We start from the raw sequence: 13452 nt of genomic DNA, 5'->3' as shown, positions 1-13452 counted from the left end.
GTTTATACTTATTGAGATATTTTAGTTTTTTCCACCGTTTTGCTCATTGAAAATGAATGGAGCTGTTTTGAACAAAATTAAATCCCTTTTAAATCTTTACTGAACTTTTTACCCCAAATATTCTGCTTTTTTTTAACTCCTTTGTAATCATTTCAGCTTCCTTCATCTTTCGCTATAGTTTTTTTTATCTGCTTCAGTAGCTATCACTCTGACCTTTTCTGCTATTTTTCTATTAATTTCAACATTTGTGCATCTTTCAGCTTCTTCTATTTTATAGTTTTTATGCTTCTTTCAGAAGCTTTCTGCTAATTTCAGGTGTTTTCTGTTTTTAGCTACTTTTTAGGTAATTTGAGCTCTTTTTTCAGCTAAATTCACCCTTTTCTTCAGGTTCATACTGCTTAATTCAGCAATTCTATTTGTTCTWTTGTGCTGATTTCATCTAATGTTTAAGCTATTTTTACCTCCGCCAAGGGCGAGATAATGTTTTCTGTCGCCTCTGTCCGTCCGTCCGTCCGTCCGTTGGTCGGACAACATTACTCAAAAACTTGTGGACGGATTGTCATGACATTTTCATCACATGTAAATACTGGTCAAATAACACACCTTTAAATTTTGGTGATGTTCCAGATCACGATGCGGATACAAGATTTTTTTTCTTTTAACACTCTGACATGGGCAAAGCTGTGATGCTTTCACAGGGCGTGGGTTTCAAAGTGTCCAGCAGGCACTGTAGCATTGGTGTGCCCCTTTGTAACTCTGCAGGATGGGGGAAATTGGTCTTGGCGGAGGTTTGCACTAGTGCTTCTAGTTCGGTTCTAGTTTTAGCTTTTTTTTTTTAGCTTTTTAGCAAAACTCTTTCAGCATTAGGCATTCACACAGCATTTTCACAGGTAATGATATTTCTCTAGTTGATTTTTGGTTTGTTTGTTTGTTTGTTTGTTTTTAATCTAAGCTTGTGACTCACTCCTCATGAGAGACCTGTGTCGTTTCATTCTCATGAATCTCATCTGGGCTCTCTCCTCCACCCTCCTCTTCTCCTCCACCGCCGTCTGAAGGATGCTTTCCTGCATCTCAAACACTCCGTTTCCATTTTCTGCGAYGAGYTTCTGGATCTTCAGCATCAGCTCTGTGAGCTCCGAGCCGGAGCTCAGGACCACGCTGTGACACCTCCGTCCACACCTCTCGGTCAGCCAGCGGAGGCCTTCTCCTCCTCCCTCAGCCACCTCCTCAGCCTCGGCCCGCTCCGAGCAGCCGGTCCAGGTGAGGACGACGATGCAGTGTCTCCACACGCCGTCACCCAGCAGGGACACGTGCTCCTCCACGGCTCGGCGGCGCCTCTCCGAGAAGCCCGAGCCGGCCTTCACCGTGACCAGGAACACGTGAGGCCCCGGCGAGCACAGGGCCACGCTGCAGAGGAGCTCCCTCCTCACCAGCTGGGACGTGTCCCGGGCGCTGAAGTCGCACCACCAGCCGGGCGTGTCCACCACCGTGAGCCAGCGTCCACCCACCACCCCCAGCCTCCGACAGCAGGACGTCCTCTCTCTGGAGACAAACTCCTCTTTCCCCAGGATCAGGTTCCCCACGCAACTCTTCCCAGAGTTCCTCCCTCCAAGAAGCACGATTTTCAGATGAAATGTGCCGCAAACATCCCCTACAACAACAACAACAACAATAAAAACAGAAGAAACAATCTCAAGAAGTAAACATTGTGAAAATAATGACAGATTAAGACATCATATTAAAACTTACAAGCCGCCGGTTTGCCGTGTGCCATCTTTAATCCCTATAAAGGAAACACATTCTCATCTGTAAATGGAAACGCAGCTGAAGGACTGACAGCTGGGAGCTTTTATGACTTTATGAGTCTGAAGGTCTTCTGTAATGAGTAATCACAGGAAGAACCACACCTGTGAGCAGCAGGTAAACAGGCAGCTTGGAGAAAAATTCATGGACTATTTACTAAGAACAGGCAAGAAAAAAGAAAATGAAACGTTGTGTTCAAACTGTAAAAAGTTCACTTTCATCAGACCAGGGCCGGCCCTAACTGATCTGGTGCCCTGCGCAGGATTTCTGGTGGTGCCCCCTCTCACTGCCAATATACAAACTAAATCGTTTTGTCTTTGAGATTATTTTTTATCTTTAGAAACCAGAGCGTCCAGTTAAAATAGTTAACAATATAATTCACTTGAAACAAAATACCAGAAGTCAACACCTGCTGACATCCTGAGACCCATCTGTTCATGTTAACCAGCAGATGTGGACTGAAGCAGTTTCAGGGGGGTCCAGGGGTACACTTCCCTGGGAAATCTTTTAAAAGATCTGTTCAAAACTCTGCATTTTCCAACTATTTGAAGAGCATTTCACTAAATTCTTGGATTGATAAAACAAAGKGAAATCTGTATTTTATGAAGGTAGAACACTGAAAACCAGACTTTATCTGAGATCAGAACTGAAACTTTCATTATCTTGGTTTTGTTTTCTGTTTCCACGCTGAGCAGCAGGAGTTGGTCTGACTGCATCATGTGATGCTTTTATTATGAAACATCCTCTGCACCAGATAGCACCTCATGTAGGAACAAAACAGAACAAGTTACCTTCACAAACCTGAGGAACCAGTGATTTATTCTTCTTCTACCTTTCATTTTGTTTTGGTTTTTGATTTTTTTTTTTTTTTTTTTTTTTTGTATATAGTTATTTTTTAATTAAATGAACAAATTTTTTAATTGAATTGAAATTGAAAAGTTTTCTACAGATTAAATCAACTAGACTCTGAGAAAAAGTCATAAAATATATTTTTTCATCTCCCATTTGTTGCCCTTCAGATGGACGGCACCGTTAGCATTTGCCTACACTGCCTATGCCACGGGCCGAAATGCTGCAAAAATAACAGAAACAAAAGGAAGATTAATTCTTAGCAAAACAAAAGTTTTGCTGAATTTTTTATTATTATTTAATTCATCTGAATTGTTTGTGAGTTTAGTTGTAAAATGGTATTTTATAAAAAAATTAAGGGTGCAATAAAACGAACTCTTTTGGGCACCATTTTTGATCGACTTTTTTAAATGTTTTAAGCTCTTTTTTTAAATCTATAATTATTAACGCAGGTTTTCCTCTTCAGGCTTCTTCTAAATTTGAATAAACTTTGCATTGAAACTCATGATTTAAAAAGTTGATCGTTTCTAGTGAAAAAAGTTAAGCTTGAGATCCTGCAGGCTGTGCATTCAAGAGTCAAGATTTGATACAGGATTAATGCAGCACCTTAGAATATAAATCTATATTTATAAATATACAAAAACACACTAAATGCACCTTCAAAACTATAAGCATCAGCTTTTTAGTTGAATAATTGCTTGAAAAATGAACGTTCTGTGGTTAAATTTGGTTGTAAAATGCCAACAGTGGGTCAAGATTTAATTTCAGATTTTTAAGATGGTAGAAAAGAATTATTAATCTGACTTTTATTGAACTTCATTTAAAAGCTTTAAAAGCTAAAAACTTAAAGCAGCATAAGAGGTTAAAAACTAAATATTTTAAGTTCTAATTATTATGGAACCAAACGGTCCCAGCACCTTTCCCCTGAATGAGCTGAACATTTTGTTGTACTCACGCCCTCGTTTAAAATCTGAACAGAAACGTGTCTRGATTAAGTTATGAGTAATTATTAATACTTTTTATTTCAAAGAGCAAACACAACAGGAAGTTAGCTTCTAAGACATGGAGGAATATGTTTTATTAGAGCAAATTCAATAATAAACTTTATGAAAAGAGCTACGACATGAACACGTGGCTAACAACATCAGTTTGATATATTTATATGTATTTACATTTTGCCTTGTAATGACATGCAACAAGGACCATGACCCTTCAGTTACTGAACACAAGAAAAAGACAGAGTTGTTTCCATTCACTTCAAACCTCACTCTAACAGATAAAAAAGCAGCTTTTCAAACACAATCAGCAACAAATTGAAAGAATTCGGGAGCTTTGAGAACGTCTCTGGTAGATGATGATGATGATGATGATGATGATGAGCGTTAATGTGAACGACTGTCAGAGCTGCAGCACGATTCGCTCTAAACTTATTTTACATTTGTTGTAATGGCTGCACAGGTCACAAGTCTGAGACTACACACTCATCCAGCGAGGAGGAGGAGCCTAACCTGCCGCTGGAGTAAACAGGGCTATAATACAACATTATGGTCTGCATCCACCAGAAGGCTACAACATAATCCTACGTATTCAAGAGGTCGTCTGCAGCCCGGAWCAACCTCCACAAATCAAACAGGTGAAATGCACAACGTCTAAACCCCGCCCCCTAATCTCTCGTCTGGCTGAAGTAACAATGAGTATAAAAAACGAATCTGAACAGCAGCTCCAGGTTCACAGCACTGATGCTTCTTATGGCTGCTGAGCAAAATAAATAAGAGCTTACGCCTGCTTAATCAAACCGGAGCGATGATGAAGAACGAATGTAAACCAGTTTACTGCAGAGTAAGTGTGTCACACTCCAAACATGTTCAGGAAGTTCACTTTGTGTGTGTTTAAGTTGTCTCATCTCTGTCCTGAAAACGAGCAGGGACGAGGACGACAGCAGTCCCAACGTGAGACGGAGCTCCCCCCCCGCGGCGTTTAAACACGCAGGATCTCCAGGCAGTTGTTGTAGCAGATGGCGATCCAGTCGGGCTGCGTGGAGGCCCACTGCACATTGTTGATCTCCCCCTCGGCGGTGTAGGCCAGGATGGGGTCCTCGATGGCGCGAGGCATCTGCTGGATGTCCCAGATCAGAGCCTGGTGGTCGTCAGCTGCGGGGGGGACGAGAGGAAATGTGAGAAAGGATAACAAAAAGGATACGTGGAGATTAGGGATGCAAACAATTAATCGACTTACGATTAATTGTCGAATAATGGTTTATTAGATTAAAATTCCTTCCATTGGATTAATTGAAAACATCCGTTTAAAACCTTATTTCAGTGTAGTTTTGCCTTCATCCAGCAGAGGGCGCTGTGCTCCCAGCCTGGCCTTACTCTACTCCTGTTGAGCTGAGAGAGCCAGCCGACTCCATGTGGGCGGCATCATGAATGAAATCTTGTCTAGTTTTATTTGCGACACAACAGTAATAATGGACTACACGAAACTCGAAGGAAAAGTACCGAAGTCTGTACCGGACTGTCCAGCAGTATGATGCTACAGACAAGAGAGCAGGACGACAGAGATAACGGTGAGCTAACGTTTGCTTCTTCTTGTAGAGTTTAACAATGTGTGAAAGAACAAAACAAAAAAGTTAGTCACTACAAATAATTAATGTGACGTTATTCTCATCTGTGTGACAAAAACGCGTCCAGTGAACAAATCAAATGAACGGTAACTGACATCAAATCATGGCAGCAGCAGGAACCACAGGGAATGTAAACAAACAGTTCCAGTACTCATTTGTATGTTCACCCCTCTCAGGTCATGTTTATAGTTTGTTTTTGAGTACCGTATTTTTCGGACTATAAGCCGCGATTTTTTTCCTGAACTTTGAACCATGCGGCTTATAGACCGGTGCGGCTTATACGTGGATTTTTTTCTTCAGCCACCAGGGGGCTCTTATGCTCCATTTGCTTCAACCACTCGCTTCAAAAAAAAAAAAAAGAAAAAAAAAAAAGAAAAAAAGCGATCGCTTCCAGAGCCGACTGTTGACCAGGAAGCAGCGATTTAAAGATAGTCAGTGGCCGAAAAATCATTAAAAGGGGATAAAACAGACATTTTTCACGGTGGAATCTGACTGATAAAAACTTTGGAGCTTAATCCAGGACCAGTTTGTGGATAAACGTCGAGTGAGGAGCCGCTGACTTTTTTTTTCTTCATTGCACTCCCCGGGGAAGGAATCCCATGCAGTGACGTATGCTGGAGCGGGAGGGCTTCCCCACCACAGCTTCAGAGCCAGCATTACCCCGGGAGGACAACAGATACCGCTGTGTGACGCAGCTTTTCTCAGCTTGTTTAACTCCGACACTGAAGAGGAGGATTTCGATGGTTTCAGTGCGCCGGAGGACGATGAATGAGACGTTTTGTTGGACCAGAAACTGTTAAAGAAAACTACCAAAATAAGGTCAATTAAATGAACCGTATTCCTCCGAACTTTAATTCCTAAAGGTTTGCTTTTTATGTTTTGATGTTGAAGTCACTTTTTTGACGGCAAATTTGGGTGTACTGTTTTTTTTTTTTAATGTTGGGGGTGCGGCTTATAGTCCGGTGCGGCTTATAGTCCGAAAAATACGGTAAATCTGTAGATCAAAATGTTACCTTGTGTTTAAAGTGACATCAAGTTTTTGTAAGAAAAGTGAATGAATTTTTGGAAAGACAACATTATTAATATATTACAAAACAAATTTCACATTGCTCAGATAAACAGTTGTTGAGATATTTGCATGTGAAATAACAGGAAGTGAGGTCAAAGGGGAATGTCTACATGTGAATATTTAAAAACATAATTTTTACCAATTACTTTAATATTTGAGATGAATTACAATCATACTATTTACAATATGTTAACATTTTTAAGACTTCTGAAAGATTGATTTAAGACATTTTAAGGCTAATTAAGGCCTTATTTTTGGATTGATGAATTCAATGATTTTAAGACTTTTTAAGGATCTGCAGGAACCCTGTTGTGTGTGTTTGCAGCGCGGCCCTGCTCGCACTCACCTGCCGTACAGATGTGACAGGAAGAATGAGGCGCCCAGGCGATGCCGTTAACACAGGCGCGGTGGTTGTTGAGCCGAGCCACGGGCGTGCACGGCACACGAACATCCAGGATCACCACCTGCCACGAGATCATTTAGATTTAATGAAAAGTGTACGAAAGTTTAAAAACGCTGCGTAAAAAGAACAATCTGCTCCCGGGCTGACCGCAGCAAACTCACCTCCATGCCATCCATGGCCATCGTGGCCAGGTAGTTGGGGTCCTGCTTGTTCCAGCAGAGGCGGAGCAGCGGGTGGTGCTGGGGGTCCTCGTAGATGATGGTGCTGTGCTCCAGGTGTCGCAGGTCAAACATGCGAACGGATCCATCGGCACCGACCGAGGCGAACATGTCCCTGCCGCCTCCTGCGCGGCTGAACGCGATGTCGTACACCTGAGGAGACATGGAGACGCTAGATGTTTGTCCAACAAACTGTTTCCACCGCGTTTATTGTGAGGAAAAAAATATATCTGGAATTAGTAAACCTGTTTGATATGGTTCAGGATTAACTTCTTTTTGTTCTGAGAGCCTTTAAGTTCAGCTGTAACAAACATAAACAATAATCCAATAAGCGCCCACCTCTTTGTCGTGAGCGATCAGCTGGGTCTTCACGTGTCCAGAAACCAGGTTGACTCGTCCCAAAACCTGACCAGTCTCCAGTCCCCAGATCGTGCAGGTGGTGTCGATGCTGGACGTTCCTACAAGACAAAAACAAACAGTTTAATCGTTCGAAAACAAAACAAGCTGCCGCTGCGCGGCCGGTTTTCTTACCCAGCAGGTTGGGATCAACTTCGTTCCAGTCGAAGGAGGTGAGAGGAGCGCAGAAGTCTGAGTTCTTGTTGTTATTCAGCAAACATTCGAGACGCGTTTCTGTGTCACTGACCTGGGAGACAAAGGAAGCATCTTATAATGAGCGATATACGCCATCCTAATTAATAACTCCCCTTGTGTTGTCATACACCATCCTATTTTTACAAAATTTCAAACAAGGACGTTCCAAAACAAAATAATCCCTCCTGATAGTATGTTTAGATGAGTGAAAGTGTGAGATAAATCCTTGCTTTCATAAAAAAGATAAAAAAAATATTCCAACCATTGCAGGTGAGGATAAAAAATGCAGCATCAGCAGGTTTTTATCTCACCCTCCATATGCGCAGGTAGTCCCCGCTGGTGGCCAGCAGGTCTGGGTAAACCCCCTTGGTGTCTGGGATCCACATGATCTTGGTGGTGGGGTAAGGATGATCAAATGTGTTCCTGCAGACAAACTCTGAGCTTTCCTCTTCCAGACCCACCAGCTGAACCTGCGCAGAACAAAAACAAATAACCAAGAGGTGAGAAAATAACAGCATAAACACAGTTAGTGACAGATCAAATATCAGCAAACATGATTTAAAACAATTCTCTGCAGCTCTTTAAAATCATCTGCTGGGAACAGTAAGACCAGAAGAGGCGATATTTGAAGCCATCACGCCAAACACGGAGTTAGCATGAACTAGCTAACTGTCTGGTGAAAAGAAAGCTACGCACCTTGTTGTTGTATTCCTCCACAAAACTCCCGAGAGCCAGCCGGAAGCGTTTGTCCGGACGGACGCTCCAGTTCATCGCGTACACCGTCCATGGAGCTTCGTATTTGTAGATTTCTTTTCTTTTCCCGTGAAGCGACATCTTTCCGAGCTGCTGTCCGCAAAGCTAACACGCTAACTCGTGAAATAAGAAGTGCTGTGGATAAACTCCCGACGAACGGGTTCACTTTTCACGGCGAACACCGATGGAGCCGGCGATACCGACGGTTCGATTAAGCAAATCTTGTTTTTAAACGAGATTTTTCATCACTTCTCATAACAAAGGGTAGCATTGCTCGCTGCGAGCTCAACAGCAAGTCGAATGCATTGCAACGGGAGCAACTTCCGGTTTCTGCTTGTGTTGGTCAGCGTGGTAATAAAAGAAACTTCCTGTTGTAAAAAATAAAAGCACACCACTGATTTTAGCTATATTTTTTAATTCGTTAAAACAACGTGTCCTTCTAATTAGTCTCAAGAACACATGAGAGCTCAAAGAATATTGTTTAAATGCGGATGCCTTTTTTTTGTTTATTTTGGCCCTCTAGTAGCCGTGATGGATCAAATGTATCAAGTTAGACATTGCAAAATGTATGTTTCCGAATAGCTTCTTCAAAATAAATGGCGAATTGGCGTATACAAGGAGGGTCTATGGGCGTTCAAAATACATGTAAATACAAACTTGTCATTTTTTAAGTACGTTTTTACAAGTATTATTTTTTCAGCATCGCCTGTCTTTGTTGTCATACTGATAAATGGTTTTGCTTTTAGATTTTTAATTTGTCTCATAATATCACGAGTGAAATTTGTTTTTAACTTACTTTTTTTGCTGCTAGTTCAGTTAAAAATGAATAAAAATCAAAGCAAAAACTATTTATGTTGAATCCGGAAAGCGGAAATATTGTGCCTTTATTTTGAAAAGTCCACCATGTGTCGTTTAAGTTTCCTGCTTCAGGCGTAACATCTTTCACCTCAAGGACGGTTCTGATTTCAATCCGTTTAACCTTTTTAAACCACTGTCAGTCAGTTGGTAAGAGGCTTTTCCGCTACTCTTCTTTTATAATTTTACTTTTAGCGAATCGTGATGAAAAGAAAGGAGTTTGATTTTTGTTTACATCACTGGTTGTTCGGAAGAAATTGTACTACGCTTGTTAGCCACCGTTAGCATGCTAATTTGCTACTACTTGCTAACGAAGATTACATGAGAGATCTGAAGGGTTGGTCGCGTTGATTAGGTTTTCGGGTTGAATTCCACATATAAATAATGTTTATAGATTTGTAATTAATACGTTGAATGCGTGAAGTTAAACGTGATTTATTAGTTTTACGTGAAGCTTACTTTGCGTCATCGACAGCTCGTCTAGCTTTAGCTCTTCAGTACCAGCTACAGTGAAGGTTTATTTGATAATTAGCTTATAAGTGGTGCTTAAATATGTTTTTAGCCTAAATAATTTGTCAGGTTGTCTTGAAATTTAATATTTTGTAGTATGGAGATTCCAGATGTTTTGGTAATTTTTCTGAGCATTTTTCTGTTTTTAATGTTTTTCCCTTGGGTATTCTTTCTCCTTGTATGATATCAGTTTATGTAGGACTTACCTTTCTTTAAGATCAGTTAATATTTGGTTCCTCTTTAGAACTTATTACAGAGCCATGGTATTGAAGAAATTTTGTAACTGATTAATTGAATATTAGATTCAGTTTTGTATTTTATACTTTCTGATCATTTCAGTCTGTAAGGTTGAAGCTGACAAAGAGTTGGTGTGTGTGTGTTATCATGTGTTCTTTCTCTTAGCCTAAACAAAACTGAGTGACGTTCTGACGTCTGACGTAAAAGGTAACACCTCTGGGTAGGGATGTCCCGATACCACTTTTTCACTTCCGATACGATACCGATATTACAACTTTGAGAAATGTCCGATACCGATATTGACCCGTTACCATAACAGTACAAGTCACACACTTTTACCTATTTTGTAGTGTAAAATCTTAGAAAAGTCTTGATCAGGTCAAACAGTGAAAAAGAGTAGGTATGAGAAAAACTGACCCATTTATTTTTAACCAATGGATCACATACATTTTACACTGAAGAACATTCTACAATTTAATAAATAAAATAAATTGCAATACCCTGAAAAAATAACATAATAAAAACAAAATGTATTTTTAAAGTGTAAAATAATTCAAAATCACTCCAGTTATTTTTTTTATCATCTGTCAGCCTTGTGCTGCTTTATGGTGGAAAAAACTGAAGGTGGGGACAAAACAAAACCCCACATTATTGTCTGTTCAAAGTTAAGAGTCCACAGCTCCAATTTTACTGACTGTAACTAAAACAACGTGATCATTGCACTTAATCTTCACTCAAACAAGTGTGTAAACAGATTAAACATCACTCTAATAACAAGAGCAAAAAATAAATAGTATGAATTAGTCAGTTATTTAAATTGATAGCTACCTTTCTTACTGCTGCATTTTCTGAGCATCATGTGGAGATTAGCCTCTCGCTCCTGCAGGGAGCAGTTTTTATCACTGCTCTCGTCATGTCGAAACAAAAGCTGCGCTCTCCTTTCTTCTGTCCATCAATCCCAGAGATAATCCACGGGATGTCAAAACTGTACGCATGCTGTCCTCGCTTCTGCCAGCTTAGAACCACCGACCGGACCAGAGAGGAGGTTCCAAAACAGCGCGGCTGTGTGCGGTCACTGGACCAAGGCTGAACGAACCGAGCCGAACCGCAAAGCTGCTGCCAGGGTGGAGAGTAGTTGTCGCTCCTGTTTAAAATGTTCACGGTTCTGTGCCCCCACGGAAAACTTGTGCGTGACAACTTTGCACTTAGCTGCAACTCTGTTTCTGATGAAAATAGAAAGTTCTGCCGACATTCTTGCTAACTTGTTAGCGGAGCATGTTGTTGTGATCACGTGAGCGCTACAAGCCTGATCCAAGCGCTGCTGGATAGAAACACTGAAGCGGTGGCAGTGAACTGCTGGAACGGACTGCTAATATTGGAGCGATTATATCGGACATTTTTTATGCAGGCCGATAAAATCCGATACTCGTTTTTTTGGCTGATATCGGACCGATATCCGATATCAATATCGGATCGGGACACCCCTACCTCTGGGGTGTAACCAGGAAGAGATGTACATTATAAGCTGAATTCATTATTATAGGAAAAAGAAGTTGTCAGGGTGTTAGAGTCTCTGCTTCTGAGCAGAGTTGCGCTGCTGTGTTTGGGTTTTCCTGAWATCAGCCCAAGGTCTGACTGAGGCCTGTGTGCTGAGTGCTGTTCTGTGAACCTGACTGGAGTCAGAAGATTGAAAATAAAGTTTTGAAGAAGAAACCCAGCTGAATCCTGCGTATTCGGACATACCATTTTGAACAACGCATGTTTTTCCAACAGTATCATTATTTTGTTCGTAACCCAGGTTCCACCATGCGGGGTTTGTATCTCCTCCTGATCCCTACCCTGCTGCTCCTCCTGGCCCTTCCCGTCTCCAAGGGTCGTTACAACGATGACTTTGACGACGGGGAGGACCTGGCAGAATTCGATGACAACGACTTCGCCGAGTTCGAGGACACGAATGATGATCTGACAGCCGAGGCAGAAACCGCTCCCCCACCGCGTGCCGCAGCGCCCTCGCAGCCCGAGGAGGATGAAGATGAAGCCACCGTGGAGCTGGAGGACGAACAAGATGGTTTCGAGGACTCGGAGACACAAGTACAAAACCTTTTTTTTAATTATTGTATATAGCTTAATATGTGCGTTAATTCACATCTACAGTCATGTAATGTATTATTTTCTTCAAGGATCAAGACATGTTCAGTAAATACGACCAGGAGGAGTTTGAGGGGATTGGAGACATGGAGAAGACGAGCCACTCCATGAAGGACCCCCTCATAATCCACACGGTAAACCGGGCTTATTGCTTAAATCTTCTGAGAATGAAGTCAGCAGGTTATGTGCTGTCCCCTGCAGTTTGAATGTGAGTGCAGGCCTGCTGCCTGGACATGCAGGTTTTTTTACACACTGCACTTTCTGCAACAAAAAGAGGTTAACAAAATAAGCAAAATAAAGGAATCAAATAGTGTTTTTTGTGGTTTCTTTTAGCTTATCTCACTGCAGTTAGTTTATTATTTCATTGTGCATGTGTGCTGCAGTTGAACACTTGTGAAATTGCTGTTTGCCTGCAGGTTCCTGCACACCTTCAGAACAGCTGGGAGAGTTACTACATGGAGATCCTGATGGTGACCGGCCTGTTGTCCTACATCATGAACTACATCATAGGCAAGAATAAAAACAGTCGCCTCGCTCACGCCTGGTTCAACTCGCACAGGGAGCTTCTGGAGAGCAACTTCGCTCTCGTGGGTGAGTTCTTTTCATCTTTGCGTTGCTGCCGTGTTCGGATCATCAGCCTGTAAAAGCTGCAGTGCCGTAGATTAGCTCGGTTTTTAAACGTGTGTTCTGAAAGGTGATGACGGTACGAGTAAAGAACCTGTGAGCACCGGGAAGCTGAACCAGGAGAACGAACACATCTACAACCTGTGGTGCTCGGGGCGAGTGTGCTGCGAGGGCATGCTGATTCAGCTCAAGGTGTCACTGATGTGTTGTCACATTGTTTTCATGCTTTTATAGTCTGATTTGTGAATATCTCTCTAACGTGTTTTTTTATTTAATTTAGTTTTTTTTTGGTTGTTGCAGTTTTTGAAGAGGCAGGACCTGCTCAACACTCTGACCAGGTTGATGAGGCCCACCTGCGACCAAGTGGTACAAATTTATCTTTTCACATTTTAAAGGAAAGTTCTTAAACTACTCATTCTAAGCTATGAAGCAAACTATTTTTTTTTTAGTTTAAAGGGATCCCTGATTAGTTGTAACATTAGACCTTATTTAATAAACATATATTTTAACTGTAAAATAAACACTGTAGAAATACTGTAGGATGTTTAGTTTTGTAAATTTTTTAAAATATATTTTAACATGGATGGAGCCATTTTATTTACACACAAAGCATTCTGGGTAAATGATGACGTGGATAGGTCCTCGGTGCGAGGCTGCTAGCGAGCTATATCCGAGCTATATTGATGGAGGACCTCGGTGACGAGAGGAGAATGTGTAGCGCTGAGCTAATACATATATATGGTGTTAGCATCGGGGCTAACGCTAAAGC

General features: G+C 41.5%; 3 protein-coding genes across 3 annotated transcripts in view; 1 reads left to right on the top strand and 2 right to left on the bottom strand.

Annotated features, from left to right (window-relative positions):
• The window catches only part of LOC106529546 (GTPase IMAP family member 8), an 8752-nt gene extending 7576 nt beyond the window's left edge, over nt 1-1176 (bottom strand). The window contains exon 1 of the mRNA XM_014025006.1: nt 1057-1176. Within this exon, the coding sequence (XP_013880460.1) occupies nt 1057-1090 (34 nt within the window). The 5' untranslated portion in view covers nt 1091-1176. The remainder of the gene's footprint in view (nt 1-1056) is intronic.
• Nucleotides 1177-3700: 2524 nt separating this feature from the next.
• On the bottom strand, nt 3701-8623 carry dcaf7 (ddb1 and cul4 associated factor 7). Its single transcript, XM_014024994.1, has 7 exons — nt 8253-8623; nt 7868-8026; nt 7497-7608; nt 7305-7423; nt 6909-7118; nt 6691-6808; nt 3701-4802 (listed from the first exon to the last, which is right to left on the bottom strand). The coding sequence occupies exons 1-7, from the start codon at nt 8388-8390 to the stop codon at nt 4630-4632; spliced, it is 1029 nt and encodes a 342-aa protein (XP_013880448.1). The 5' UTR covers nt 8391-8623; the 3' UTR covers nt 3701-4629.
• A 596-nt stretch (nt 8624-9219) lies between these two features.
• Nucleotides 9220-13452, top strand: part of ccdc47 (coiled-coil domain containing 47) — an 8334-nt gene continuing 4101 nt past the window's right edge. Inside the window, exons 1-6 of the mRNA XM_014024995.1 lie at nt 9220-9314; nt 11710-12002; nt 12092-12193; nt 12476-12650; nt 12754-12875; nt 12984-13049. Of these exons, the coding sequence (XP_013880449.1) occupies nt 11718-12002; nt 12092-12193; nt 12476-12650; nt 12754-12875; nt 12984-13049 (750 nt within the window). The 5' untranslated portion in view covers nt 9220-9314; nt 11710-11717. The remainder of the gene's footprint in view (nt 9315-11709; nt 12003-12091; nt 12194-12475; nt 12651-12753; nt 12876-12983; nt 13050-13452) is intronic.

The sequence above is a fragment of the Austrofundulus limnaeus genome, unplaced genomic scaffold (assembly GCF_001266775.1).
Source record: "Austrofundulus limnaeus strain Quisiro unplaced genomic scaffold, Austrofundulus_limnaeus-1.0 Scaffold450, whole genome shotgun sequence".
Classification (NCBI taxonomy): domain Eukaryota; kingdom Metazoa; phylum Chordata; class Actinopteri; order Cyprinodontiformes; family Rivulidae; genus Austrofundulus; species Austrofundulus limnaeus.
Note: the sequence above shows the minus strand (reverse complement) of the source record. Positions and strands in the feature narration are given on the sequence as shown.

Excerpts from the sequence above, each read along its gene's own strand:
- dcaf7 (XM_014024994.1), bottom strand. The coding sequence starts at position 8,390 with ATGTCGCTTCACGGGAAAAGAAAAGAAATCTACAAATACGAAGCTCCA. Across the intron at positions 7,609-7,867 it reads ACTACCTGCGCATATGGAGG|GTCAGTGACACAGAAACGCG; the intron begins GTGAGATAAAAA and ends TTTGTCTCCCAG. Across the intron at positions 4,803-6,690 it reads CTGTCACATCTGTACGGCAG|CTGACGACCACCAGGCTCTG; the intron begins GTGAGTGCGAGC and ends TCCCCCCCGCAG.